This window comes from Typopeltis vanoorti, chromosome 21, assembly GCF_054136105.1.
Source record: "Typopeltis vanoorti isolate ZY-2024b chromosome 21, IOZ_Tvanoo_1.0, whole genome shotgun sequence".
NCBI classification, from domain to species: Eukaryota; Metazoa; Arthropoda; class Arachnida; order Uropygi; family Thelyphonidae; genus Typopeltis; species Typopeltis vanoorti.
This window is the reverse complement of record NC_143569.1, coordinates 43,678,014-43,705,826: the sequence shown is the minus strand read 5'-3', so window position 1 is coordinate 43,705,826 and position 27,813 is coordinate 43,678,014. Positions and strand designations below refer to the sequence as shown.

The 27,813-nt window shown below is 33.2% G+C and overlaps 1 protein-coding gene across 2 annotated transcripts; it reads right to left on the bottom strand.

The window, feature by feature from the left end:
• Window positions 1-934: 934 nt before the first annotated feature.
• Window positions 935-26,079, bottom strand: LOC150094800 (matrix metalloproteinase-14-like). Of its 2 annotated transcripts, XM_090410887.1 has the most exons (12): window positions 25,819-26,079; window positions 20,518-20,641; window positions 18,157-18,264; window positions 17,688-17,791; window positions 15,699-15,906; window positions 14,115-14,273; window positions 13,317-13,382; window positions 12,610-12,765; window positions 8,637-8,773; window positions 8,276-8,417; window positions 7,882-8,063; window positions 935-1,548 (listed from the first exon to the last, which is right to left on the bottom strand). In XM_090410887.1, exons 1-12 carry the CDS (start codon window positions 25,900-25,902, stop codon window positions 1,207-1,209), a joined length of 1,812 nt encoding a protein of 603 aa, XP_090267013.1. In that variant the 5' UTR covers window positions 25,903-26,079; the 3' UTR covers window positions 935-1,206. The 2 variants fall into 2 exon arrangements, with proteins under 2 accessions (XP_090267013.1, XP_090267014.1); XM_090410888.1 differs by lacking the exon at window positions 13,317-13,382.
• Window positions 26,080-27,813: the final 1,734 nt, after the last annotated feature.

The following is a 27,813-nucleotide window of genomic DNA, read 5'->3' as shown; positions in this document are numbered from 1 at the left end:
TTTGTACAAGGATTCAGTAAAGATATCTCTTCACAGAGTATTGGTCTCAGTAATACAGATTTTACTAGGTCAGTTTTGAGTTTTGCAAATCTTGTTCGTTTATTTATTTATTAAAAAAAATCATCTTACTGTACATTCAGATATTTTTATTTTCACTCTGCTAATCGTGTTATTTAAAAATAATATAAACATGAAAATGTTTACTTATGCTGAAAACAGCTACGACAAACACGAAATAAATTATACTAACAAGAAAACATTTATCGTGACGACAAAGCTATTCAGATCTTAACAGTGGCTTATATTCGAGAGTGCCTGCAACGAGTCGTTTGGTCACAAATTCCTTGGTTTCTATTTATCCCATCCACACAAAGATCGGGTTCATTGAATAGAGATATGAAACGCCAGAAATAATAATAAAATAATTCATATAATAGACTAAAATAGCAAAACTTTTATTGGGATTAATATAATTTATTTAAAAATAAATAAATTATATTAATAATGTATTAAAAATAAATATAATTTGTTTTTAATTCTTAATTTTTAATGAAATTTATATCGATATGTCTGCTTTTTAAAAATGGCATTTTTTAAAGGCAGTTTTTTCTTATGGGAAAAAAGCATTAGTAAAATTTAAAAAAAAAATAAAATTTTTATAAAAATTAATAGGAACTATAATTAAATTTAGATTTACTAAGAAATATATAGCTTTCGAAAGAATTTCTAATATAAATACATGCAGTTCTTATACAGCAACTAAAGTAAAATAAATAAGAAGTATAATATGACAAAAATTTGTTCGTTCAAATTATTATTACATTACAAAGAGCAATCGCTCTTAGTTAAACTTCGCTGATTGGTCGTTTTGCTCATCTTTTAAAATACATCCAATTCTGGTACGCATTTATAGCACCAATGACGCTTGTATTGTAGAATTTCTTCTGAACTTCAGGCGATCTCTCGGTATTTCACTAGCTGCACTAAAGATGCAGTTCAGATAACAGATGTGACTAAAAGACGGCCAGCATCTTCGTTCTTTCAAGTATGAATTTCCTCTTCTTGCAATAGTAAAGGAACATTTTCGGGGGAAATGAGGGAGTCTGATCTGATAGTGTATGCTTACTGTTCCACACCATCGACTTAACGAAATCCCCCTCCAGTCAACAAGATCAAACAACTCTAATTTATAATGGGCTGAGTTGTTCAAAACACTAGAATCACAGAAATAAACAAGACAATTAGCGTAATTTGTAAAGGTGCCGTTCGTCCACTTCCGTTATCACCATCTCCAGGACCCCTAGGTTCTGGTGTTAAGTCATCCCCATTTTGCTGTACAATGGCTACTTCCAAATCGTCTGCTCCGTCAACAATAGCATTTTCTTCCTCTTCTACGGGAGTTGTTATTACCGATTGACTTCCGATATAGATGGATCCTTGGTCACTACCTCTTAATCCTGATGTCTGTGGTACTCGACCAGCAATGGCACGACAGTCAAACCACCATACTGAAGTCGATCTTGGATAAGGAGGCCTTCCACTGTCCACCTGAAATGAATAATAAAAATGCAACATCATTTTTTTTTGTTTGAAATAGTGATTGAAAAAAATATCAAGTAATGTAAACACTTTATGTGTCAGAGTTCTTGCGTTTCTCAATTTTTTTTATCAATGCTTTTTAGATACCCAATTGTTATTATTACAGTATAATAGATTACATTTTGGCCATTAAAATTCCCAGATCGTTCATTATACTGGAGTGCCATTGAATTAGGGATAGCTAGCTACCTAGTAACATGTTGGACCCCCCCCCCCACTGTCGCTGATAACAGCCGCCACATGACGAGGCAAAGACTCCACAAGCTTGTGAAAATGTTTCACAGGTATGGCGACCCATGCACCCTCCAGAGCTGTCCACAATTCGCTGAAGTTCGGTGGTGATGGGACACAGGCCTGAATACTGCTTGATGGTATCCTCAAGATTTGATGGGATTTAAACCAGAGCTTCTAGGTGGCCAGTTCCTTATTTCAAAAGTCAATCACCGGAATGCTCCTGGGACCAAGCAGTAGCCTGCCTCAAGCTGTGAGATGAACAGCTGTCTTGCTGGTAGATGCCATCTCCATTGGGATGCATGATGAACATAAATGGTTGGCCATGAGTTCCACGTACCAAAGAAGCCCAACTAAAGACATCCCAGGCCATCACCAGCTTTTACATTTCTGACTTGAAATGCAGGGGTCGTCCATGTATTCATGTGGTTGGCGCCATACCGTCAGTCTCCCATCGGCGCTATGAAGTTTAAATCGCGATTCATCACTCTAGAGTACACATCGCCAATTTTCAATTGTCCACTTTCGATGTTCTTTAGCGCAGGCAAGGCGATCAGCCCGGACAAGGAGGAGGAGGATTCTCTTAGATCGGCGGCTCCCAAAGTTGAGACGGTGAAGTGAACATTGCACGGTCCTTGCACTGACTTTCCGACTGGAACCCTGGTTCAGATGAGTGGTGATTTGAGAAAATGAGTAGCGCCTATCGGTCGTTACGATGGGAGTCAGACAGCGAAAGCCCACGATCATTCAAGACTGGTTGCTTTTTGCAGTTTGTCCGGGTGCTTGTGTGTGTGTGTGTGTGTGTGTGTGTGTGTGTGTGTGTGTGTGTGTGTGTGTGTGTGTGTGTGTGTGTGTGTGTGTGTGTGTGTGTGTGTGTGTGTGTGTGTGTGTGTGTGTGTGTGTGTGTTCCGTTAATTTTCATATTCCCGGAACACTCTTGAAACTTTCGTACGAGAAAATCCAAGTTCGTTGACAATTTCGGAGATCGAGTGACCAATCCGTCAGCACCAACGATCTGCCCTCTGTCAAATGCATCTAAATTTATGTGACCAGATGTACAGCATTGTGTTGTATTGTACAGCATTAGTATGTGTACAGCAAAACGTACAGCATTTAAAATATTTTATTCACCTTATGAGAAAGAGTCAACTACGAACATACATTAGTTGTTTATTCGGAAGAACTATTTCATGTAAAATTATTTTTTGATTATTTGCCAAACTTTTATTTTAAAGTTTGACAGAATTATCATCGTCAATCAATGTAATCTAAATTTATGTAATACCAACGTTTTATGTTTTGTTTTTACTCTATAATTTACATAGTGTATGTTTAATGCATGTAATTTGTATTCTGTTTTGTAAAAATATTACCTTATTTTACTGTGCAATTCACAACCCAACTGTAACAAATTGTAATTGGATTAATGCCCGTAATAAACGTTATTATTATCATAAAACAAAGTTTAGATATGATATCTGTTGCTTTTAAATTTTATTCATAAAATAAACAATTATGCGTGACAGCAAAAGTTGTATTTTCCCTATTTTTAATAATAAAGGTAATTTAAGCTATTGTTAAATGAGGTCTTTCAGTACCTCACTCATGTCGATACAAAATCGATTCTGGAGCAAAGGACACCACAAAATGATATATATCGACCATGGTTATAGTAATGTAATTTAAAGAATGATATTCTCCCGCACTGCTGATATCCTGGATATAGCCATCCTGCAAGACATTAAACTACAGTACAGCCTTACATCACTAAACGAGCTGTCGTCGGATCACAACCCAATTCTACTGCAATTGGGTGAGCAAGAATGCCTGCCTCCTCCTTCTCATTCAGGCATATCGTGGGAGAGATTGTCTAAAGCACTTCGGGATCAAATAGGACCCGTCCCTCCCATATGCACACCAGAAGATGTGGAATCTGCAGTGACTAGCTTCACCCAACAGATTAAGTCCGCTATAATGGTTGCATCCTACCAGAAACCTGTTCCCAAGCCTGATCGTTTGCCTGAGGACATTATGGACCTGATCAGAGAGAAGAGCAGAGCTAGGAAGAGATTTCATAACACTCGCGCACCTCAGGATAAGACAGTGCTTAACAGATTGAATGGAGCAGTAAGAGATGCACTTAAAACACATAGAAACGAAGTCTGGGATAAAAAGTTAGCCTCTATCTCACCTATTGATCACTCTATCTGGGGCCTACTGAGAAATATCAAAAATAAAACCACATCCCTCCCCCCTATAATCTCAAACCAGGGCCTAGTCCACACAGATGCAGATAAGGCAGAAGCCATACTTAAAAATCTTGAGGATCAGTGCAAACCTTCTTATAACAACATTGATTTCAATCATCTGTACAAAATCCACAGACAGGTTAGGCATGCACTAAACCTCCCGGACACCAGTGCCGATCATATTGCACCCGCATCACCTGTTGAATTATATGATATTATTAAAAAACTTAAGAACAATAAAGCTCCTGGACCAGACAGCATCTCAAACAGGGTGATCAAGCTGCTGCCTCGAAAAGCTATAGTGCATCTGACCAATATAATAAATGCAATCTTAAGACCTCACTATTTTCCTTCCACCTGGAAAATGGCTGATGTGATTCCTATACATAAGCCAGGCAAAGACCCACACTTACCGCAGAATTATCGTCCAATCAGTCTCATCTCCAATCTGGGTAAGGTCGCAGAGAAGGTCATCCTCTCACGACTCCAAACCTCAGTAAATGACCTAGACATCCTCCCTAAAGAACAGTTTGGATTTCGACAACACCATAGTACTACCCAGCAAATCTACAGAATTGTGGAATATATCACCACCAGCTACAACTGGCGCCAGTGCACAGGTGCGGTATTCCTAGACCTATCTAAAGCATTTGACAAAATCTGGCATTTTGGACTCCTGCACAAACTCATCTCAGCCGGTATCTCACTAAAAATGGTTCATCTAATCCGTTCATATCTTCAGAATAGATCAATGCAAGTTAAAATTAACGGTTCTACATCGTCCCAGCGCCATATCTTTGCTGGAGTGCCGCAGGGATCTCTACTGGCTCCATTGCTGTTTTCTGTATACATGTCAGACATCCCACACAATCCGATGACTTCCATTTTAGCACTGTATGCGGACGATACGGCAATACTAACCAGATCTCTCAGACCCCACTTCGTTACTAGAAAGCTTCAAGAAAATCTTCTAAAGCTGGAGGGTTGGTTCTCCAAGTGGAGATTGGAAGTCAATCCCCTGAAAAGCTCAGCGGTTCTCTTCTCAAAAAGGCCAATGTCTCCTGCTGGAGATGTGTTACTATTCAATACTAAAATTCCCTGGCAGAAAGAAACAAATTACCTGGGTGTGATTCTCGACAAAAAGCTATCTTTCAACCAACATATCAAGTCTGCATGTGCAAAAGCATCTAAAGCCATAGCTCAGATCTACCCGCTAATTAATAGAAATAGCAAACTCAGCAACAGAATCAAATTGCAGCTATACCAGATGTCGATTCGTCCTATAATCACCTATGCCTCTCCAGCCTGGAGCCACACCTCTAATACTAACATTATTAAGATACAGCGAGTGCAGAACAAGTGCTTGAGAATGATTTTGAACGCCCCGTGGTATGTTAGAAACAGCCAACTCCACAGAGACACAAATATTCCCTATATTCTCTCTTATCTACAATCCTTAGCTGCCAAATTTTTTCTAAAGACGTCCACACATCCCAACGATTTGGTTCAACAAGCTGCAGCATACGAGCCAACGGACATATTTAAATATAGAAGACCAAAAACTATATTAGCCTCCTATAGCGATACATAATCTCCATGCCCATTCAGGGCGAGCAAACTGCTCGTAAATTTTACCCTCACTGTAACCACGACAGATAGCGGGGAATATGAAAAGCATCTTGCTTCACCCCTAAAGACATAAATGTCAATTGTCAATTGTCAATGATATTCTCCCCGTGTGGTTGCCGGGATAAGAATAGCACCAATGTAGCTAATGCATGTCGTACGAGGCGACTAAAATTGGTACCCTTGGAGGGTAATGGATGGCAATGCTGTAGCCAATGAAGTTCTAACTGAGGCTCTGCTATTGCTGTTACTCTCTTGCCATGATCAGAGCTTTATATAGCTCAATAACACCTTCTCCTTACACTGTGATCTACAGATAACGGGGAATATGAAAAGCAATATTGCTTCGCCCCTTTAAGCCAGTCCTTATAAGGATGATATTTTGTTGTATGTTTCAAAATCAAAATTTTACCTGTACACATAGTATCATAAGTGTTGTTTTTAATATCACAGATCCCAGGTATTCGCAGATGTGATACTTTGGCAAAAAGATATAGCAAAGTTACTTTGCTATATCCTTTTTTTTTTATGTTTAAAAATTGGAAAGTTTATAATTATTTTAAAATATTTAATTATTTTTTAATAAAATAATTAAATTTTTGCAGTAAAAAGAAAACGAAGGGATTGCAAACTGACAGATAATTTGAAAAAAGAGTATCCATTTATTAAGGAGTATGAACAGGAGGGATATGTTTGATGTACAGTCTGTTTGGGAAAATTTTCTGTGAACTCTGGAGGAAAGCGAGATATCACAATAGGCATTTAGCTTCTGATACGATAAGAAAGCTCTACAGGCAGCTTCTTCATCTGTTAAGATGGCCAGTTTTCTCCGTCAAACTGAATTTCGGATGAAAGAAAGAGAATTAGCGATTGCAGAGGCTGTGGTTTCTTTCCATACCATATAACAATCAAACTTTTAGATCCATGGACTTTACATCCAAATTGATCCTCAAATTATTCGACAGCAAATTCACATGTGCAAGGACAAAAGGAGAAGCTATTGTCTAGAATGTATTAGCATCACATGCAGAATATTTTATTGAAAAGGTATGATTATGTTTCTGTTGGGATAATAATAAATACAACAATTTTAGAATATACGCCTGGAGGGAAGGCAAACCTGCAAAGCAGGAAACAAAAGTTATGCAACCAGTGGAACGTGTCCAGCGTTGGTCCTTGGATAATCTGGTCACTATAATCTAAATCCCACACCTCACCCATTTCGTTTTCCACGACGAATACTTTGGGAAGCCAACGCTGACAGCTAAGTATAACCATAGTTTCGGTGACACATGCGCGCAATTGCGAGAGTTGCATACAGAATTTGCATAGCGTCTTATATCCCTAATTCAATGGTACTTCTGTGTATTTATATATGTGTATTATATATTTATATCGGCCATTATATACTTGAAATCATATCAGGCATTCATATAAATAATAATAATGTCACTGAAAAATAAATAGGAGGTGCGACATTTTACCAAGCCTCCTTCAAATGTATGATATTAACCAGAAAATAGTATACTATGGAATATAGGGAACATGACCATAAAATTCATAATCGACAAATCTCTTATAAAGGATTGTTCTAGGCTTAAAAAATCATTTTCAAAGATCTGTTTAACCCTGAAGAGTATTGAATTCTTGTTGAAATTATCGCCAGTGTTTAATTTATTGCATATGCTTCGGTAACAATTTTTGGCGCATATTTGGCACTTATGGTCCCCCCCCCGCCCCTTTTTCAAAAGCTTAAGAATTATATGAGAGATTATATGTATTTTATTTTATAAGAATTATTGAAACAGTATTTAACGTGTGCGTGTGTGTTGTAACTACTTCTAGCATATGTTGATTAAAAAACTTTAAAAAATTAAAAACGAATTTACACTGTTTAATTTGGATTTAAAAATTAAATGTAAACTTTTTTTGCAAAAAAAAAAATACTTTTAAATGATTCTAGTATTTGGACTAAATACTAAAAGTATTGTTTAATCGTTCGTATATTTATCCATTTTAAAAACTCTGATTATTGTGATCATTATCAGATTTATAATTTTAGCAAATTATTATTTTTTAGATTCACGTGATAAAGCACGTGATGAGAGAATTTAATTATCCCACTCTTATACAAGTTCTGGTCTAAGTTATTTAAAGGAACAGTTCTACCACTTACAGCAAAAGTGCGGTCGTTGAATCTGTAATAGTTCTTCCCTACGAAAAAGTACATACGGCCATTTTCCCATTGGAAAGCTGCATTGACGTTGTTAGGTAAATCTCCCCAGTTGTCTATTGGACGAGGATAACGTTCGCTAACTGGAGGATTACTTCGGCTGTCGAACCTCCAATATTTATCGCCTAAAAATAATAACCGGATAAAGCTTACTCCATCTCATTTTATGAATATGAATTTAATTAAAATATATTTTATAATAAAAATATTTATTTTATATAAAAAAGAAAATGGTGTAATTTTCATTTAAGTTTAAATATGAATAATTTATTTTTAATAAATAAATTATTATATATTTATTTTATATCATTTTATATTTATTTTACTTTATTTTTACCTTTAAAGAAATATGTTTTCCCATTTCCGGTCCACACAAAAGTAGCATCGATATTATTGGGTATACCCTCGAAACCAACGGATATCTGTTTTGGATAACCTGGATCTCTGAGCTTGTTATGAAACCTCCAGTATTGATCTCCCTTTAAAGAAATACAAACCAGTTTAAATTTCTTAAATATGTATTATTGTTTAAAAAATATAATTACAATATATATAAACCTTTAAAAGAAATCACAGCCAATAAATTAATATTATTTACTTTAGTTTATTTTAGAATTGCTTCGCTAATAGTTTGTAAATCTGTCTCGCCATCTAGTGTTAAATTTTGAAATTCAAATAAAGATAAGAAATTTTCGAACCTTAAAAAAGAAAGTTTTTCCGTCCGACCATGTAAGCGCTGCATCTAAGCTTCCAGGTAGATTACCCCAATCTTCTCCTATTTTTCTTGGATAACCGTCTGCAATGCCAGTTTGTAGTATCTCCCAATAATAGTCACCTTAAAATAGAAAATATATTTTAGCAGGATATTCACGTTTCCCAGACCATATCGTTCAATTAAACAAAATATAAATATTTTAAGACGTATTTTAGCCAATAGATGGAAGCACAATCAATGTATATGTATACTCGTATTAAACATAGCATACCAATAAATAATATGTGCTATATTGCTGTCAGCTAGATGGCACGAAAATGAAATAAACAGCTGATGTCTAAAGGACCTTAACCTACTTATTGTAACATCGTTACCGCTATGTATTAAGAAAATGGCAAGTGGTGTTCGTGTTTCAGATTTATTTCTTTAAGTTCAACAAACGACGTCTTTACAGATGGGATCCGAAGGTGGCGACTTAAAATTGGATGTCTCATCCTTAGGAATAGTAGGATTCCAAAATTCATAAGCATTGTAGGAACTAACTATATTTTTTCTCAAATATGATTTAATTAAAAATAATAATTATAATTTAATATGATTTTAAAGTTTCTAATTTATGATAATATATGTTAATGATAAAGTTGTAAATTTTATTTAGCGTTTTGTTTACAAAAATAAATAAATACAAATATTAATTAAATCAGATAGACCGAAAAATAATTCCAGGGTGCGCTTGGAATGTTCAAAGACAACTGTTTCAGGTACATTAAGTAACATTATATTAAGTATCTTTAGCATTGCTTTGTTTATTTGAACTCGGTTTGTCACGTTGGAGGGAGGGGGGAGAGATATTTATTAAACATTTAAATAAAAAAATAATAAAAATAAATTGAACCATGTCAGTGGAACAAAATCTGATAACCTTTCAACCAGTGGTGGCCGGTGAAAATTTTAAGTGGGGGTGCTGCATATACAAAAAAAAAAAAAAAAAAAAAAAAAAATTTCCTAATCAGTAACGAATTTATTAGTAAATAAATTTACATATTAAAAATTGCTTTTTTAAAAATATTTCATCCTCACCACGAACAAACACCAATAATAAAAGTTTCGTATCAATAGCAATGACAAGCGCAAACGAATATCGGCGTTAGATCGCAGTGCATTTGTTTCGTGTAACGATAATCGAAAAAATATAATTCTTTTCATATTTTCAACAGATTCGTCATAATTCAGCCTTGTATCTATAATAAATAAATAATTACGGTATATTATAATTATATTATATTATATTAAATATTTATTTTAACAAAATAAAATAAGATTTAAAAAAAAATAGTTCACCACGAACACACGCCAATAATAAACGTTTCATATCTCACAGAAATAACGAGCGCAGGCATAAGATACACTGCCCAAGCGGCAGTGTATCTAATGACGTAATGTGCAACGACAGCAAATGAATATCGGCGTTAGATCGCAGTGCATTTGTTTCGTGTAACGATCATTGAAAAAATATAATTCTTTTCATATTTTCAACAGATTCGTCATATTCAGCCTTCTATCTATAATAAATAAATAATTATATGTTATTTTAACAAAATAAAATAAGACTGACAAAAAATAGTTCACTAGGCATACGCACCAATAATAAATGTTTCATATCTCACAGAAATAAGGTGCGTAAACTTACTAAAAGTACACTGCCGTTTGAGCAGTTACAGTTGGGAATGACGTAACGTGCAATGACAAGAGCAAACGAATATCGGCGTTAGATCGCAGTGCATTTGTTTCGTAATCTAAAGCGTTAATCGAACAATTCCAGTTACTAATTATTCAATCAATGTCGAAACATAAGCTGTAACTTTTAACAGGTTGTACTGCATTTATATAATGTTGTAAGCATTGTTATTATTTATAAACACATACAAAATTTAATTTTTTCATTTTTTCCTTGGGGATGCTGCAGTGTCGCAGTGCTTATGTACGGGCCGTCACTGCTTTCAACTGTAAAAAGGAATATAATACTTTCTTGTGACCAAAAGCTAAAGTTAAAGCTGGAGTTTTTTTAAAAAAATGCTATTTATGTTAGTGTTTAACGTGGTATCTGGAATTTTTGTGAGTAATTTAGGAAGAAATTTTGTCAAGTAATAAAACTCCAGAAAGCCCAAAATAACCTAATTGATTAGTTGGGTTTTCCAAAAAAAAAAAAAAAATGAAAGAACAGTGAGAAATTAAACCATGCATAAAAGCTGAGTGGTCACATGAATTATTGCAGGCAAATCTCTAATTAGTCGGCATTTGATTCAACTAATACTGAAAACAAAATTGAAACTAAAACATGCTGAATACCCAACAAAAAAAAAAAAAGGAAATGATTAAGGAGTGATATATATATATATATACTCCCCTCCTCTATCTATACATCATTGCATACGAAGTTTCCATTGTTGGAAGCAGTGTCGCAAGTCATCGGGTGTTATCTGCCTGTTGCCTACCGTTTTCTTCTTTACCTCATCCACTGGCTGAAAATGGGTGCCCTTCAACGGATTTCAACTTTGGAAAAAGGTAAAAGTCGCATTAAGCTAAGTTCGGCTAGTAAGATGAATGGTCCAACATTAGGATCTTCTTAGCAAGTCAAAACTGAAGGCAATGCTGATCGTTTTTTTTTTTTTTCTTTTATTATATCAATGGCGTGGTAATGGTCGAATGAGTACCAGAGGGTGAGACAGTTAATCAACATTATTACCTTGAGGTTCTGGCCAAGCTGAGAGAACGAGTGAGGAAGAAGAGACCTGAACTGTGGAAGAACAATGCTTGGATTCTCCATCAGGACAACGCTCCAGCCCACAGTGCACTGTCTCTAAAGCAGTATCTGGCTAAAAAGAAGATCCCAGTGTTAGACCATCCACCTTACTCGCGACTTCCATGCGACTTTTACCTTTTTCCACAGTTGAAATCCGCATTGAAGGGCATTCATTTTCGGTCAGTGGATGAGGTAAACAGAAGCATGTTCATCTACACATTTTCTTCTACAGATAACAGGGAATATGAAAAGCATTCTTGCTTCACCCATCTAGCCGAAAAAAAAAAAAAAATTTTTTTTTTCGACTAAAAGTGAGTTAGCCGGTTTCATATGGCTGCAGTAAGGGGATTTTTTCACCCGGAAACTCGGTTTTTCCATCTGCTTCCATCCCCACCTCACAAACGCCAGACTCCGCAACAAGCCGGTCGGGGTTTCCCACAGGCGCATAATCATAGCTGGTCCTGCACCAAACAGGATAAAATTGCCATGAAGAGGAAGAAGATATAAGGTAATACGGTATTTCTAAATACTATTAATCATGCCGTTCAAAGAATATTTAAAAAAATAATAATTTTCTAATGAAGGTACATGCACTTTAATTTATTGTTCATTTTATTTTATCATTTATTTTAATTTATTTATAAAGTGTTTTATGTTAATTTATTTTAATACATTTTTATTTATTTATTTTTAATTTATTTATTTTCCCCTATGAAAAAAAAATAACATTAAAAAATGGTAACTTCAAAGATTAGCAAAAATAAGACCGAATTAGTGTTTCACTGTATCATTCAAATGTATGTTATATGAGAAAAATAAATAACTACCAAATAATATTTATTTCCGTGCGTGAGGGGTCACACTACTTCTTCCTGTTGACCATCCAACGATGAAAAAAAAAAATCGACTCTCGTGTCAAAATAATAAATATTTCTTCCGACAATGCATCAAAGTGGAACCCGGAAACACACTATTCCCAGAAAAATACACACACACACACACAGTTACCCGCGTGCATAACAACGCCTTGTTACGCTCGTGTGGTCAACGCAATTCTGTCTTTCTACGAATAGCAATTGTTCCTTGCAAAAGTGTAACGTTCTTACACGAACGACGCCGATTCTTACACCAATATAAAACCAGATTTATTTACCTTTAAACACGTAGGTGTGTCCGTCATCCGTTCTTGTAACAGCGTCTATCACGGCATCTTGGCATAAATCAGGAGAGCCACTGGTATCTGGGGTGGGTCGAGGCTTTTCGTTCGGTCGTGTAGGTGGACTCGGTTTCGGGCGTTGCTGCCTTGCTCCTACATCAATAAAGGAAAGAATGTGGTTATTTGTGTTTTGTACTTACGAACCTATGCCTCGGTATTAATGAATACTGTGTTAAGGGAGAGAGTGTACTATTAAATACGAGAACCATTTACCCTTCACCTTTAAACTGACAGCAATGGTAATAAAATGTCCGAATTCAAAACAAAAGCGAGTAGGCGAAAGAATCAAATGTGAGACGAAGTATTCATGATATGTTAATAATAAAATGTCTATTGTGTGGAGTTTAATGTAATTAGTCGATATTTTAATGTTCTTTAGATTTTTTTTTTTTTTTTTTAATATTTCGTTCTTCAAATAGATTACCTTCACTTCGAACAGTTCTTTATTCGATCCCCATCGATTATATTAATAAAATCTAAAATAAACAATAAAACTAATTATATAATACAGAGAAGTACGTGCTTTTTTTTATTATTTAATTCGAATTTCGTGATTTTATATTCACATAACTCAATAATGCTCACTTGTTCATTTGTTTGTTTGTTTCTAATTTAAACAATACGGACAAAAATACGCATTCTACCTCTTCGTTGTTGAGGTCGACGCGTTCTGGACTTTGTTTTCTTTCCTGCAGCTTTGTTTTTTACGCCTGTAAAAATAATAAATTGGAATGTAGCTGACGAAAAATAATATTAAAGGAATACCTTCAGTTCTAAATAAATAAAAAATTTTGCTTGTTTCATCGACATGAATGGGATGTCAATTATGACGTCTGTTTGTAATTTTTACTTTGTGCGGAGCGAGACAACAATGACGGTTCATGGAAACCAACAATTAAATTGCAATTTAAACTAATACTAACAATTAAAATGGAGAAACCAACTATAACGATGCAATGTATCTGAATGACGTAATGCTCGTAGCGCACCCTATTGGGAAATCTAAATACTACAGGGAACAAGGACAATTTATTTGAAAATAAAAGTAGGCGTAAATTTATACGTAATGATATTTACGCAAACAGGAAAAACGAAATAAACACACGCCAATAATAGTTTTTATAGTGTATTGATGCAATATGTTTACGAATTTATCATTTTGTAATCTTTCTGGATATATTATTTAACACTTTTCGCACATTATATTTTACGCATAAAATTATTTTGACGAGACAATATTTCATGGAACCTCCCACCATGTTGCTAGCTCTATAGAGTAACAACCGACATGTGTTATTTTTTAATTAATACTTTTATTTTTTACTTAATTTTTTAATTTAATTTTTTTTAGGATTAGGGGTCACGGAGAGATAACTGATTAGGAATAATTTAAATTAAGTTTAATTTTAACTCTGTTTGTGCTTATAAAAAAAAAATCTTACCATATAAGGACTGAATAGCGATTACATCATCGTCATCCAGCTTAAACGTTGGATCATACCCTCGGTAAAAAGGAGCCATCAAAGCAGCCCTGACATCTGAGTGGGAGAGTCCAAGCGAATGGCCAAATTCATGAGCGGCGACTTGAAATAGATTCGTTCCTAAGAGAAAAACAAAAAAAAAAAGACATTAGATAACAGTTGTGCAATATCTTATAGAGCTTCTACTTCAGAGCATCCCTTCCTTAACGGTCAGTGAATACCACAGTTTCACCTTTAAACTATCGTTAATAATATACAGTATTACACACTGCCATATAATACTTCAATTAACAAAAATGTCATAAAAGTGTATTGTATATTATTCTACTAGTGGCGCCATCTGTGAATAACTTTTGATATAATGCATTTATTAAAAATTAACGCTGCGGTTCTTTAACTTATCGCAAATTATAAGCGATCGATCAAATATAGTTCGCTATCTACCTGACGTTTGTCGCCTGCGAGATCTTGACCCCGTACGAGTGGCTGCAAGATAAAGGAGTTTATAGTCTCTTTGATTTGTATTCCTTTTTTTTTATTTTTTTTTATATATATTATTAAGAAAAAGCTTCAGTTAACAATGCATTGTATAAACTGTATTGTTGCAATTTTAACTTTTATGAAACAAATTTCATTTAACAGATTTTAATTTAAAAGTTTTCTTAAAAATTAATAGATCGCTTTACTACATATTATGTTTATTATTTAGATTTACATTTTAAATATGATTACAAATTTGTTATTTTAATTCTAAATTTTTATTGATCAATAGAATATCAACAGCGCCCTCTGCGTTGTCGTCCGCCACGTCGGAGTGCACTGGATTGAGTCCTTTGAGTGTTGCCTGCAAAAATAAATCGGAAATGTAGCCTACTTTGTCGTTGTAGTATAGGCTATAATGATGTACATTTTGTAGGTCACCGTGAAACAGGCATAAAGTATATTTATGAATTCTAAGTACTTTTTTTTTAATAAAAATTCCGAACTTTTTCTACAAATATTTGTTAAATTTCGTCCCCATGCAATGATGACAAGCTGCATGAATCATTTTTTTCTTTCCTTCACTTCAATTTCATTGGTATTAAACGATGTTCTGAGATACGTATTAAATATCAAAAGCAATGACGCATATATTTAGCCACGCCCTTAACATGATGCAACAATAAAAGTGACATCACAGTCAATGTATTAGAACAAGCAGACGAGTTCGAGCGCCAACAATTAGCAATTCATCGAATTGTTAATTGTCGACTCATGAGTATGAGCTGCACAACTATGAAACTGAACAATGTAGTTTTCAGTCGAGTGAACTAAGATGGCATTCACGTGATTAAATTAACAGCTTTGATTAATATTATATATGCAGTATATTTTTTTTTCTCTTTTTAACCTGCCTAGTGTAGGTATTATTTTTTCAGTTATAAAAATACTATTAATTTCAATGAGCATTACATACTGAAGTAATGAAAAGACATACAGATGTATGCAATTTATGCTATCCCAATCAATTATACGATAATGTTTTGAAAGATATTTGATACTTACCATAGTAGGCTCCTATAGTCCACTTTTCTTCGTCATCAAAATGAGCATCGCCTCCGAATTGAGGGAAGAAAGCGTGAGCTAAGGTTCGTCCTGGTCCATCAAATGGATCTCCATCTCCATGTTCCCCTTCTTCAAAACGGATATCAATATGAATACTGCCTACACCTTTCTTGTGCACAAAAGTCATGGGGGTCACATCACTCCATATCTAATGGGAAAAAAAAAAAAAAAAGGAAGGAGATGAATAACATAAAGTGATAATACTCAACATGCTTGACTAGCTTAGTCCGACATCTTCAATTTTATATACCGGAAAAAGGTGGATCATTACTAAGAATGCAAATATGAAAATTGTCCACCCTTTTCACTGCCGTTAAATATTTTTAAAATTAAATTTGAATTTTAAAAATATAATTTAAAAAATTTACACTCATGTGCACCTTAGGAGAAAATTAAAATATGTAGAACAGCGTTCTATTTTTAAAATGATTATGACGCCTACCCTCGAAGTTATTTTGTATCTTCCTTTGTTTCACAATATTCCAGTCTATGCCAAAGGGAGCGGCAGGATGACACACGCACACACACACACACGCCTTTCACCTCGCTACCTACATGCACCTTGCGCTTTTGTCTCAAGAAATCCACGACCCCGTTAAGAGTCACGTTTCTACTGATCATTGCCAGGAGAAGTTGTAAGTCTAGATTCTCTTTCTTCGAGTGAATGGAACCAATTTGCTATAAAGCAAAGGTTGAATATCTATCATCGTGTTCTTTAAATGATGGATTTGTTTATTTTTTATCGGCAATAAACTAACAGTTTATTTGATAGTACAATCTTTTGCTTGATAAACATGTAGAAAGAAAACACCGTGCAACACAAGGATTTAAAATCGGCCCCAGCATATTATTAATTCGGATGATAAAATACATCGGAGAAAAACTGTAGCTTACCTTTGTAAAGAGCAGACGACTGTTTTGACTAAACTGCCACATTTTTGGTAATTATAATCATGTATGTTCCTTATCCTCAAAGATAAAGGTTCAAACAATGATCCAAAACTCTATTAATGTTTAAAAAACATTGTTGCCCCCCCCCACACACAATAATTTTAAAAAGAAACAGGTCCCCCCTCATCGAAGTATTCAAAATCTCCTACAATTATTAATGTAATAATGATGGTTGCCATACATGGCAACCATCATTATTAGAAGTATTGATATAAACATGTAATGTTTATATCAATACTACTCGGAATTATAATCGTATATAAAGTGTTATGTTTTATTTATTTAGGTATTATTAAATCACAAATTAGCCTTGCCAGCAGGGGCGACTCGTGCATAGGCACTGCGGAACTGCAGCACCCCCAATTTTTCTCAATATATAAATATATTTATTAATTTATTTATATTTTCTTGTAATATTTAATTTTATCATCAACAATCCTATACAATTCTCTTATTTTGTATAAAAAATAATAAAAGTCCATCTTGTAGTACTTAGGAGGGCGAGGGAGACGCTAGCAGCACTGTGTTCACCACAGTGTCATATTGCTAGTATTTACTACGCGCGCAATCATATACACGTCATAATGAGATGCGAGCTATTAGCGTAATGCGGCACTGTCCGTGGCGCAGTTCCACTGTTGTTTATATGCATTTGCCAGTAGTAGAGTGTTCGTAGTGCTTATCGTGTTTACTCCGTCTCTTTAAATATTTGGACATTACAATTAAAGACATAACATTTGTTATAGTTTTTATTTTAGGACATTATTGGGGTTATGATAACAGATTTTATTTTAAAGTAATTTTGAATTATACTAAACGGTATAATTTTATCGATAATAAACAATATTTTTTCATTTTTAATTTGTTTTTTAAATTTTTACCATAATTTTGATATTTTATCCAAACACGTATACACTTTACAAACTTTAAGGTAAAACTTTACAAATAAGCAAAAAATAATTATAACTCGGCACTCACTTTGAAGGCCCGTTCAACTTCTCTGTCTACTTTTCCGTGGTCTTTGATATGTGTGGGATATTTGCTAATCCTGTAAGTTAGGTTCTTAACCCTCCATTTACTGCCTGAAACAAAATATTCCAATTTTATTTAAAGAAAACATAAATGACAATAAAACATTAAAATATAAAAGTAACGTTATTATTATAATATTATAATAATACTTAAAATGTAATGTTATAGCACAAAATGTTCGATCACAATTCGAAAATCACAAAATATGTTCTAGCCGTGTCATTTGTTGTGGATTTCCAGAAAAGCATAAAATAACATAATGTTTATTTTAGATACTAAATATAAAAACTTATTTCTTAAAAAAAGTATAAACCCTATAATACTTAAAAATTAAAAAATAATTGAATTTTTTAATAAATAATAAAAATTAATTCCTACACCATATTAATATAATCATAATGAAATATTTAATTACCTTGAATGGCATATCGTTTCCTTCTGGCAGATCCTCCATGACCTACTTTATCTCTCACTCCGCATCTTGGTGTGTTCATCATGGCAATTGTATTATTATCCAGTGTACCTATAGACAGGAAGATTGGAATTGAATTAAATGCACGAAAGTGCTTTTGAATTTTGTATGAAAAAAAAAAAATGTTATAACTAGCCAATATGAATCGAAATTGTCATCTGGATCAGTTCATTACGAAAATAGGGGTAAGGAGAAGTAAAAATAGAAACAAGTCCCAAAAGTGTCACTAACCTCTCGAATAATCATCCCACCCAGACGACTTATTATGAACCATGCTGGGGTAGGTTAATGTGAAAATACCGTATTTTTCTCCTCTCACGTGGAGACGCGCGCTGTTTGTGGTGGCTACAAGGTTCCATAATAGTACGGTAATGCATTTTCCTCTGAAAGCAAACGCAAAAACAATCCCGTCAAGGACAAATTAGTGATATTTAACTTCTGTGTTGATTCATGTGTCTCTCTCTGTAATCAAGTTGACAACAATTTTTAGATTTTTTTTTTTAAATTCCATTTCTCCTTTTGTGCCACCCTTTAAACTTAATAAATGTGGGTCACCGTTTCCTGTTAATTTTATATCTATCGAACCTTGATATTTCTCTCCTTATGAGTAACGAGACCAATAAAACGGGTGATTTATATTTAATAAATTAAATGATTATTATTTTTTATTTACTTATATTTATTTCATTTAATTTGTTTACTTTATGTAGAACAAATGGTCATTGTATAGTTTAAATCAACACCGATAAAAATGTGCAATTGTATAATTTAATAACTGATTAGCTTGCAAATCCACGTCCAAGTAAATCCATGAGTGATATATCTCTCAAGCTAGTGGCAGATGAAACTATTAGCTTGGTTTTACATTTGTTTTCAAGGCTATTTGATCTGAGAGTTTCAATTTAACTTTCAATATTTGCTTCTTTTAGTTTTGTAATGTATTATCTGCTTCGTAGGTCAAAAGAAAAATATCCAGTGTGACATGCCTTTAGAACTAAACACGCCCACACTAAAAAAAGAAAAACGGAAATCACTTGTATGTAACAGAATTTCAGTTTGGGGAAATCTCACGGTCAGAAATAGTGTGTAGCCTTGACCCACTGGACAGTACACGACAGGAAGAGTTGCCAATGCCAACAAAAAGAGGACACATCCCAGAACTACTAGAAGACCGAAAATTACTTACACAGCACTTGGATATAGTCCAAATTAATTATACATTAAACAAATAATTAAATGGTGTATTGTGGAATTATGAATTTTTACTATAATAAAAACAATAATTAACTATTTCTAATAATTTATTATCATAATTAATGAATGATAAATTCTCTATATAAAAAAGTAAATTATTTATGTAAATAAATATGTAATAAAATTATATATATATGAACAAAATCATATAATAAAAGCATATGCTACTTAAAATGAACTAGCATATTAAACATCATAATTAAATCGATTAATCCATAGGATCGTTAGAGGACAGTCATAAATAAAAAGTTTATGACTGTCCATAAACTTTTTATTCATGACTTTCAACACAAAAGTACAATATTTAAAGTGCCGCATATTTTTAGTTAGTATTTCAGTGAATCCTAATGCTCTTAAATTTTCAAGCACTTTAAGCTTGTTATCGAGAGCTATATGAAGAGAAGAGAAAAGCTACAGTTCCATCATAATTTCACAAAGGTTGAATGGTGAATTAAACATTTTTTATATTTTCTCATACTGTTTATGCTATATTATATTATTAGTCTGCATTAATAATCAACATATGAAAATCCAATTTAATATAAATAATATATATATATATATAAATAATATATATATATATATATATATATATTTATTTATTTATTTGAATAATAATAAATAAATTTTTAATTAATATAAACATTAATATTATTAATATAATTAATTTATTTTGTTTAATAAAATAAAGCGAACTTCTTCACATTTTTAATTAATTAAAATGCGCGAATAATTTCTTTTAATAATAATAATTTCATTTATCATTAATAAATACATATATACATAGTATACATAAAATTAAATGGTGTGTTTTGAATTTAATTTTTTTGATAATTTTAAAAACTTTTTGTTGTGATTTAGCTAAATATTATGATATTAAAGATGTTATATTTTAATATTTTTAATTAATAATCTGAAAAACATCTACGTGCTTCTTGATATTTCATCTCACTTGTGTATGATATATTAATATTACTCGAAGAATCTCCAGATTATGCAACCCGAAAAAAAGGAATTTTTCTCTTTTATTTTTTCACTTTTTTTACTTACCTGTTTCGTTGAGACCAGCAAACCGTTGAAAATCCTTAATAGCATTCGAAATGGCCTCTTGACTAATAAGGGAGGCAGAATTTGCACTACTTTCGTTCATATAACCAAACCTTTGAAGATACATCTGAAAACAAGTAAATCTCGTTTGAGATTCTTCAACATAATAAGAACAAAAAATAAAAATAAAATAAAATAAAATAAAACAAATAAATCAATTACGAGAAAAATAAATCAACATTGCGGATCAAAATGATCTTCCTTGTTGAGGCTTAGAGCATGTAAATATTTTAGATAAAACAAAATCTATTTCTGAAAAAATACATGAACTGATAGAAGCGCCAGCTGGCGGAGATAATCACTTCATTTGGTGCCGGGCTTTGTTACGCCACCAACTTGAGCTCAAAATTGTACGCTAAACCACCAATTTAACCACATACAGCAGATAATGCAATCTTCATGTCATGCTGATGGATGCCCTATAGCTGTTAAGTAATCAGGGTGTTTTCATAGCTGACATTTCTCTTCAAGAAAAAGATAAGATTCCAAAGAAAATCAAACAGCATTCCTTTAAATTTTCTTGCGTCGTAATTTGCATTGAATTGATAGAATTGCCAAGGTCCCAACTGATTATTGAAATTGAATTTTAAAAAATGACTTCCAGGAATTTTTTTTTGCTGTTTTTGTTGTCGTAAGAAATTTTTCATTTCCAGTTGAGCGCCTCTTTTTTTTTTTTTTTTTAATGTAAACAATTCCCTGAACCTTCGATAGCTATGCGAGTGTACAGTCTTATGCCTTGAATACAATCGGTTGTTGGCCTCAAACTCATTAGCAATTCCGTAAAAATACAACAAAATAATTAACTGCATCATTCAGATCATCGCAAGCGATAACAATAATACTTTGCACGCTGTTGGTTTCAACTCAATAATTCTAAATGTAAGTGCTGACAATTAAATCGATAAAAATATCCTTCCTTGTTGATATTTTTAAAAATTGAAAACTATTACTCGAGTCACGTGCGTCAGGAAATAGACAAACGTGAATGCGCATGCTTGCAATTCTAATAGGAGCGAATTAGAATAGCAAATATCAAATTGTCTGACTACAGAAACATTTCAAAAGAGAAATTTTGTTCATTTCTCTTAGAAATTATCATTTATGATATCTTATGAATATGTTATAAAATGCATTCTTTCTTCTTCTTCTTCTTCTCCTTTTTTTTTTTTTTTAAATGTGATTACCCACTTTCATTGTTACTTTTACGATACAGAAAATCCAAAAGACGTCATTACCTACTTTTTTTTTTATATATATTATTCTTTATAACTTTACACTGAGTAAACTAAGTGAACTGTGGTAAATAATAAAATACTTCTATATAAATGTCATAAGCCTTGGTCGCGTCATTTGGTGACGTGATTAACACTGTATAAGTGTCTTGAAGCAAAGACTAGTCAAATAAGTGACGTCAGTCACAATATATGAGATTACTGATGTTTGCAAATGATAACAGCTGTGTCTACTAATAGAGGAAGAAGAGAATACAATAAATGAAGCAAGGGAAGAAAAAAGAAAAAAAAAAAGAATTTCAAATGATTGGTATGTACATTGAAGAATAATGGCAGTATACCGAAGTGCTGAGGAAATATATAATAATAAGGGGGGGGGGGGGGCAAAAGAAAAAGCAAAAACGCACCGAACTCATGCTATTGAAACACTTCTGCGAACATTCTTTTATATATCTCTGCAAGAGAAGTTCCGGAACGCCAATGCCACTCATAATATTGATGTACAGGCATACAGACATGCCGAAACTCACCGCTGACAGTGGGAGGACTTAGCAACATGTGATTTACAGGGATCAGGTGAAGTTTTATAGCGTCGGAATCGCTTGAAAAGGCACACATACCAATCTATTTAACGGGGCATCAGAACCCTAACTGAGATATTAGTATTATACACAAAACTTGCAACATGACAGTTAAATTTTTATGACAGAGAGCGAGGTGGTGGTCCATACCTCCAGAGTCGTCTTGAGCTATGTTTATATGGTTACCGACTTGTTTATCTCCGTCTTTCTTTAACATTCTTCTTGTCAGAGGCATTTACAGGTCGCTGTCCAGGTGCATGCCTGTTCCATGATAGATAATTTGGCAAATGAAAATATATATAATCAAATAAAACATAATTGCTTGAAAATGCGATGGAACCTAAGATATTTGTTGGGATTTAAAAGTTCAGATGGTTCAAATAGTTTAAATATTTATTAAAAAAAAAAAAAAAGTTTGCTAAATAAATTATTACGATTTTGACAGAAGATTGTGAAAATCAAATTTTCATAAAATATTGATTTTTGGGGAGATAAGCGCAAAATATCCTTTTTTTTTTTTTTTTTTAATTATAAATGTTAACTTTTACTAAGAGTGGAACCAAAAAACGACTCTGAAAAGGTGAATTTTATTTCTGAGTGGTGACTTCGTTTCCATGGCCAATCTTATTAAATCATTGCTCAAAGCACAAATCATTTTTGATCGATTTAGACAGTTGTAGGTACTTTGAACTTGAGGGATCCGCTTTCTCTTGTAGATGCTATTAACAGCTGAAGAGACTACTTGTTTTAAGCAACGCCCAAAAACAGTTGCCGGACGTTAACAGAAGGAAAGTGATCTCCACCCAAATACTGCAATCGGAGGAAACACCCAAAAAAAAAAAAAAAAAAAAAAAAAAAACTTATATGAGTAGATGTACCCTCCTATTCTGATTTTATCATAACTATTAAAACAAACACATTTATTTCAATTAAACAACAATTACAAAAATATTAAAAAAATAAAATAAATAAATTTTTGTTTCGTTTGATCAGTTTCGCATCGATTATCATGGATAATCGATGTAAAGATTAAGGAATTTCGGTACCACTGTTTCTGACAATTCAACCGTGTCTGTATTACCGGAATAGTTCTAACAGTCGAAGATTTCCTAGTGTAGAGCATATCTCAGCAAGGAGCTTGGCGCTAAAATGGTTTTCGCTTGTATCACTGCATGATAACACCACAAATACGGAATCTGAAATAACTTGTTATTTCCGTAGCTAAATGCGCTACTTCGTCATTGAAATTTAATAAAACAGCATCCCAAAGTATTTGTAACTCAGTGTTTATCATATCTTACGGATATTGTACAGGTCCTTATAAGGACTGGCTTAAAGGGGCGAAGCAAGAATTCTTTTCATCTTCCCCGTTATCTGTAGAGGACAGTGTAGGGATAAGGTGTTATTGAGCTATATAAAGCTCTGATCATGGCAGGAGGATAACAACAATAGCCGAGCCTCAGTTAGAACTTCATGGATGAAGTTCTAACTGAGCGGTGATTAATATCCTTGAAGGGTAATGGATGGCTACAGCATTGCCATCCATTACCCTTCAAGGATATTAATCACCGCATCTCACGGTCGATCAATTACTGATGTCCTCTTACTGATAATATAATGTGAATTATTTTTAAAATTTTATTATTAAATAATATAAAAGGTGTATTATATATTTTTAAAATTTTTGAAATGTTTTTGATATTTTACAAAACAAATAATTATATAAAGAAAAATAATTTATATATATTTATTTTTAATATAATAATATTTTTTTTGAAAAATATATAATATCATGTATGGCTTTAGCAAAATTAAATGGACAGTTAAAATTGTATATGATTTATCTCTTGAAATTTATAAGTTTTCATTTCACGTCGACAGAGGGCCCTGGCATTGCCAACGTTATATCAATCTGAAATGTTCGAGCAACTCAAGCAATTTTATATACAGTACATTCTTTGTCAGTCGAATTGAATTGACGTCAGATGATTTTTCAAGAAGTGTCACCTATCATTACTACAAATGTACGTAATTTTTCATGTTCTATTTCACTCAACATTCAGTGAAATAAACCGATGCATTTTTCACGTGTGTGTTTCCCGCCTAGTTTCCTCATTGTTGGCTTTTCATTGTTTGAAAATGAAATGGAGTTGATTACTCAACAATAGACCACTAACAGGTGCCAAAATTGTCGCAATCAAGTACATAATGAAGTCGCACGTGGCATTTCAAATATAGTCAGTTTGAAATTTTCGGAAAATACTTAATTAGAATAAAAGTCATCTTTTTTTATGAATTATATCCGATAATTGTCACCGCGTAAAGAATTATAAAAAAGTTATAATAATAGGAGTGTAAAGATTGTTGTTATTTCACAGTTCACATCCATAATCTATTTTGTCCCATAGATGAACTCATACGACAATTACTACAGTGCACTGAACAGACATCGTCTGTCATTTCGGGTTGACTAAACTCGATAAATATTTGAGAAGAAATTCTTGAAAGAGTCCCGTGTGCACGAAGGCCAGAAAGAGTAAAACCTCATATATTCAAAATAAAGATTTCTAAGTTAAATCTGACATAAATTAACAACTTCATCAACGAGGTTAAAATTTCTTGTTGAATTTATTTTAAATCTGGATAAAATCGCTTTTTTTATATATATTTTTTTGTATTTTTATTTTTTTTAACATTGTTATAAAAATTAAAGGAATAAAAATATGAATGTTTTGCAAATAAAGAAAAAATAATTTTAATAGTTGTTTTTCATTTTAGTAACATTAAAAATGATTTCAATGTTAATTTAAAATAAACCTTTTTTAAAATAATTTTATTTAAAATTTTTTTACAACAATTTGATTTCTTATTAATGTTTTATTTTATTTTAAAAAATGCCTTTCATTTGCAACATTGATTTCCCATTCAAGTTTGTTTTCTTGGAGGTAATGGTTAAAGATTTTGTAACAAAATAATAATGGGTATAACGCTCCGTGAACGCTAAACAAAAAAAAAAAAATAAATAAATAAAACAATAAAATGTTTCAATAAAAAAATAATACTAGTGATTAGGCTTTCTACTTTGAGCATATCAGAGAATAATTAATAACCAAATAAAAAAAATCGTATTTATTTTCTATAAACATTTAACAAGTAGAGTTTACAGATCTATATATAACCTGATCTCAGATTAATATTTTTAAAAAAATCAAATAGCAATCCCACTCACAAAAGTTTGAAAACCTGTAATACATTAGTATCGAGTGGGTTAACGATGGGATGGAATATAAACAGCTGGCAGAATTCTTGACCATTTAAAGTGGAATTTTTTATATAAGAAAACGCTTCATGTTATTACCACAAAAAGAATTTAAAAAAAAAACTTAGAAAGCGATGAAATTATGGTCAGAAGTAAGTTAAAAGTTACTTACCATAGCCGATAATTCCGAAGTTGCGGTTACCATGGCAATACACGTGGCGATAAACAAGATGACCACTGTTATACTCGAAGCCATTGTTACAATGGAGGAGAAAAAAAAGTTTATGACTGTGGTCAATAGACTAGAATCAATTATGTACTTGGCAGAAGTGTTGAGAAAAGGCACGCGCCCCAGTGAATCTTCAAATGTCTTTTTCAGTGTGTTTTTCCTACACCCCGGGGTTTGAACAACTGTTAGTCTTCCCCAATGATTACTCTCACTCTGCCATCCACTAGGATTATATGTTGGTTACCATAGCGATGAGTCATATCCTAAGCCAGTCACTTCCATTGCCCTAGGGTACCCGGCTGTCCGGTCAGAGAAACGCGCCGCAAGTGAAAACTCCACTAACGTATTCGAACTGTTGCTTCACCCAAAAACACTTCCGACACTTGTGCCATCTAGTGACAGTTCGTGGAATCAGCGGTGTGTTTGCCGAGAAAAAAGTATCAGAGGAGAGAGTGAAAGATTGAAGGCGAGCCTTTTTTAAAAAAAGCAATTCTTCCTGAGTGATAACCTTGAAGAGAAATCATCCAATCAGGAGTGGTTTCAGAACTTCTGTGTGTCTGCGAGGTGATTGTACGGCGAACGTGACGCATGGTGTGACAAATTCTCAAATGTATGAATGAATGCTTCGCTGAGTAAAAAGGGCTTTCCCGAGAAAGTGCGGACAGTACACCAATGATTTTGAGGAAGAGGGAGTGTTTTTTTCTTTCGTGTGCTCTTCCTGTACACATCCCCCCCTGTCTTCCTGAAGGAAGAGTTTGTGGTATTGAAAGATGATGATGATTCTTTACCACGAATATCGCGAACGTGCATGCCTCAGAAAATAAAGGATTCCGTGTTTGATTACTTGCAGTATGAAGACGGTTTTGTGTGTGATAGCGTAACATCTTCTAGGTCAGCACGTATCGACAAATACCTTGCAAAGGACACGCAAGCTAAGTTGACTACTATCGCGAAGTCGCTGCTAACGAAACATAAACACCTGGAAGTGAAATGACAAATTTTGTGGAATTTGTAAGAATCAAAAGTGAAATTTACTCGAATCGAAATAGACAAAAAAAAAAAAAAAATCATTTAAAACATGATATTTCAGAAATATTTAAACTGATGTAGAAATCGACATTATCTTTGCATATCTGAAAATAATCCAGTTTGAAATTGACATTGTGCGTTGTGCGTGTGTGTGTGTGTTGTTTTAAATGAATCATATATAATTTGCTATGCATATTCCCCTGCCTTTGTGTCATTTATCTGCCTAGAATTTATTTTTGCATAATTTTGTTTGGCATACATTGACAAATATTAAATAATCATATGTTGAGTTCAAAGTAGAATCAAATTTTTTTTTTTTTTTTTTAAATCAGGAGCATATATTCAATTTTCTTTTTCCTTTGTTGGTGGATGATGCCCAAGCGTCAAGTCCTTAAATTCGCTCTATAAAATTGAAATTTTAGACAAGAAATTTTTAGAAGATTCTACCATTATCTTAGGCTTTCTTAGCATGATGCCTTTCATTCAACGTCAGTTATCTATGTTTATTAAGACATTTAAAGATTGATTTATCTGCTTTGTGGAGTCGGCGAAACGAACAGAACTAAGACAAGCTATACAGCCTGGCTTCAAACTTTCTATTACGGAAATTGAAACCAAGTCTTTTTCAATACCAGCGATAGAACTTCCGGATAATGAAAATTGGAACCTCCTAACAAACAAATAAAAATCATTCCTTAAATAATAATTTATAACAAATATTTTACTTCGTTGGGCAGGAATCTTGTGCCCCATAGGCCCATGCCCAAAAGATCGCTCTGACACCAATAGATCTGCCTTCATCGAGTACAGGAAACGAGTAACTGAACACTGTTAGGGGGAGGGGAGAAATGACGTTTATGTTTCAAATGAGAAATTAATATAGTTCTGAGAACAGACATTACTTTGCAA

Bases quoted from the DNA above. Each gene is read 5' to 3' on its own strand.
- LOC150094800 (XM_090410887.1), bottom strand. From the start codon at position 25,902: ATGGCTTCGAGTATAACAGTGGTCATCTTGTTTATCGCCACGTGTATT. The intron at 8,774-12,609 runs GTAAATAAATCT...TTCTATTTTAAG, and splicing joins ACACACCTACGTGTTTAAAG to GTGACTATTATTGGGAGATA. The intron at 8,064-8,275 runs GTAAAAATAAAG...TATTATTTTTAG, and splicing joins GAAAACATATTTCTTTAAAG to GCGATAAATATTGGAGGTTC.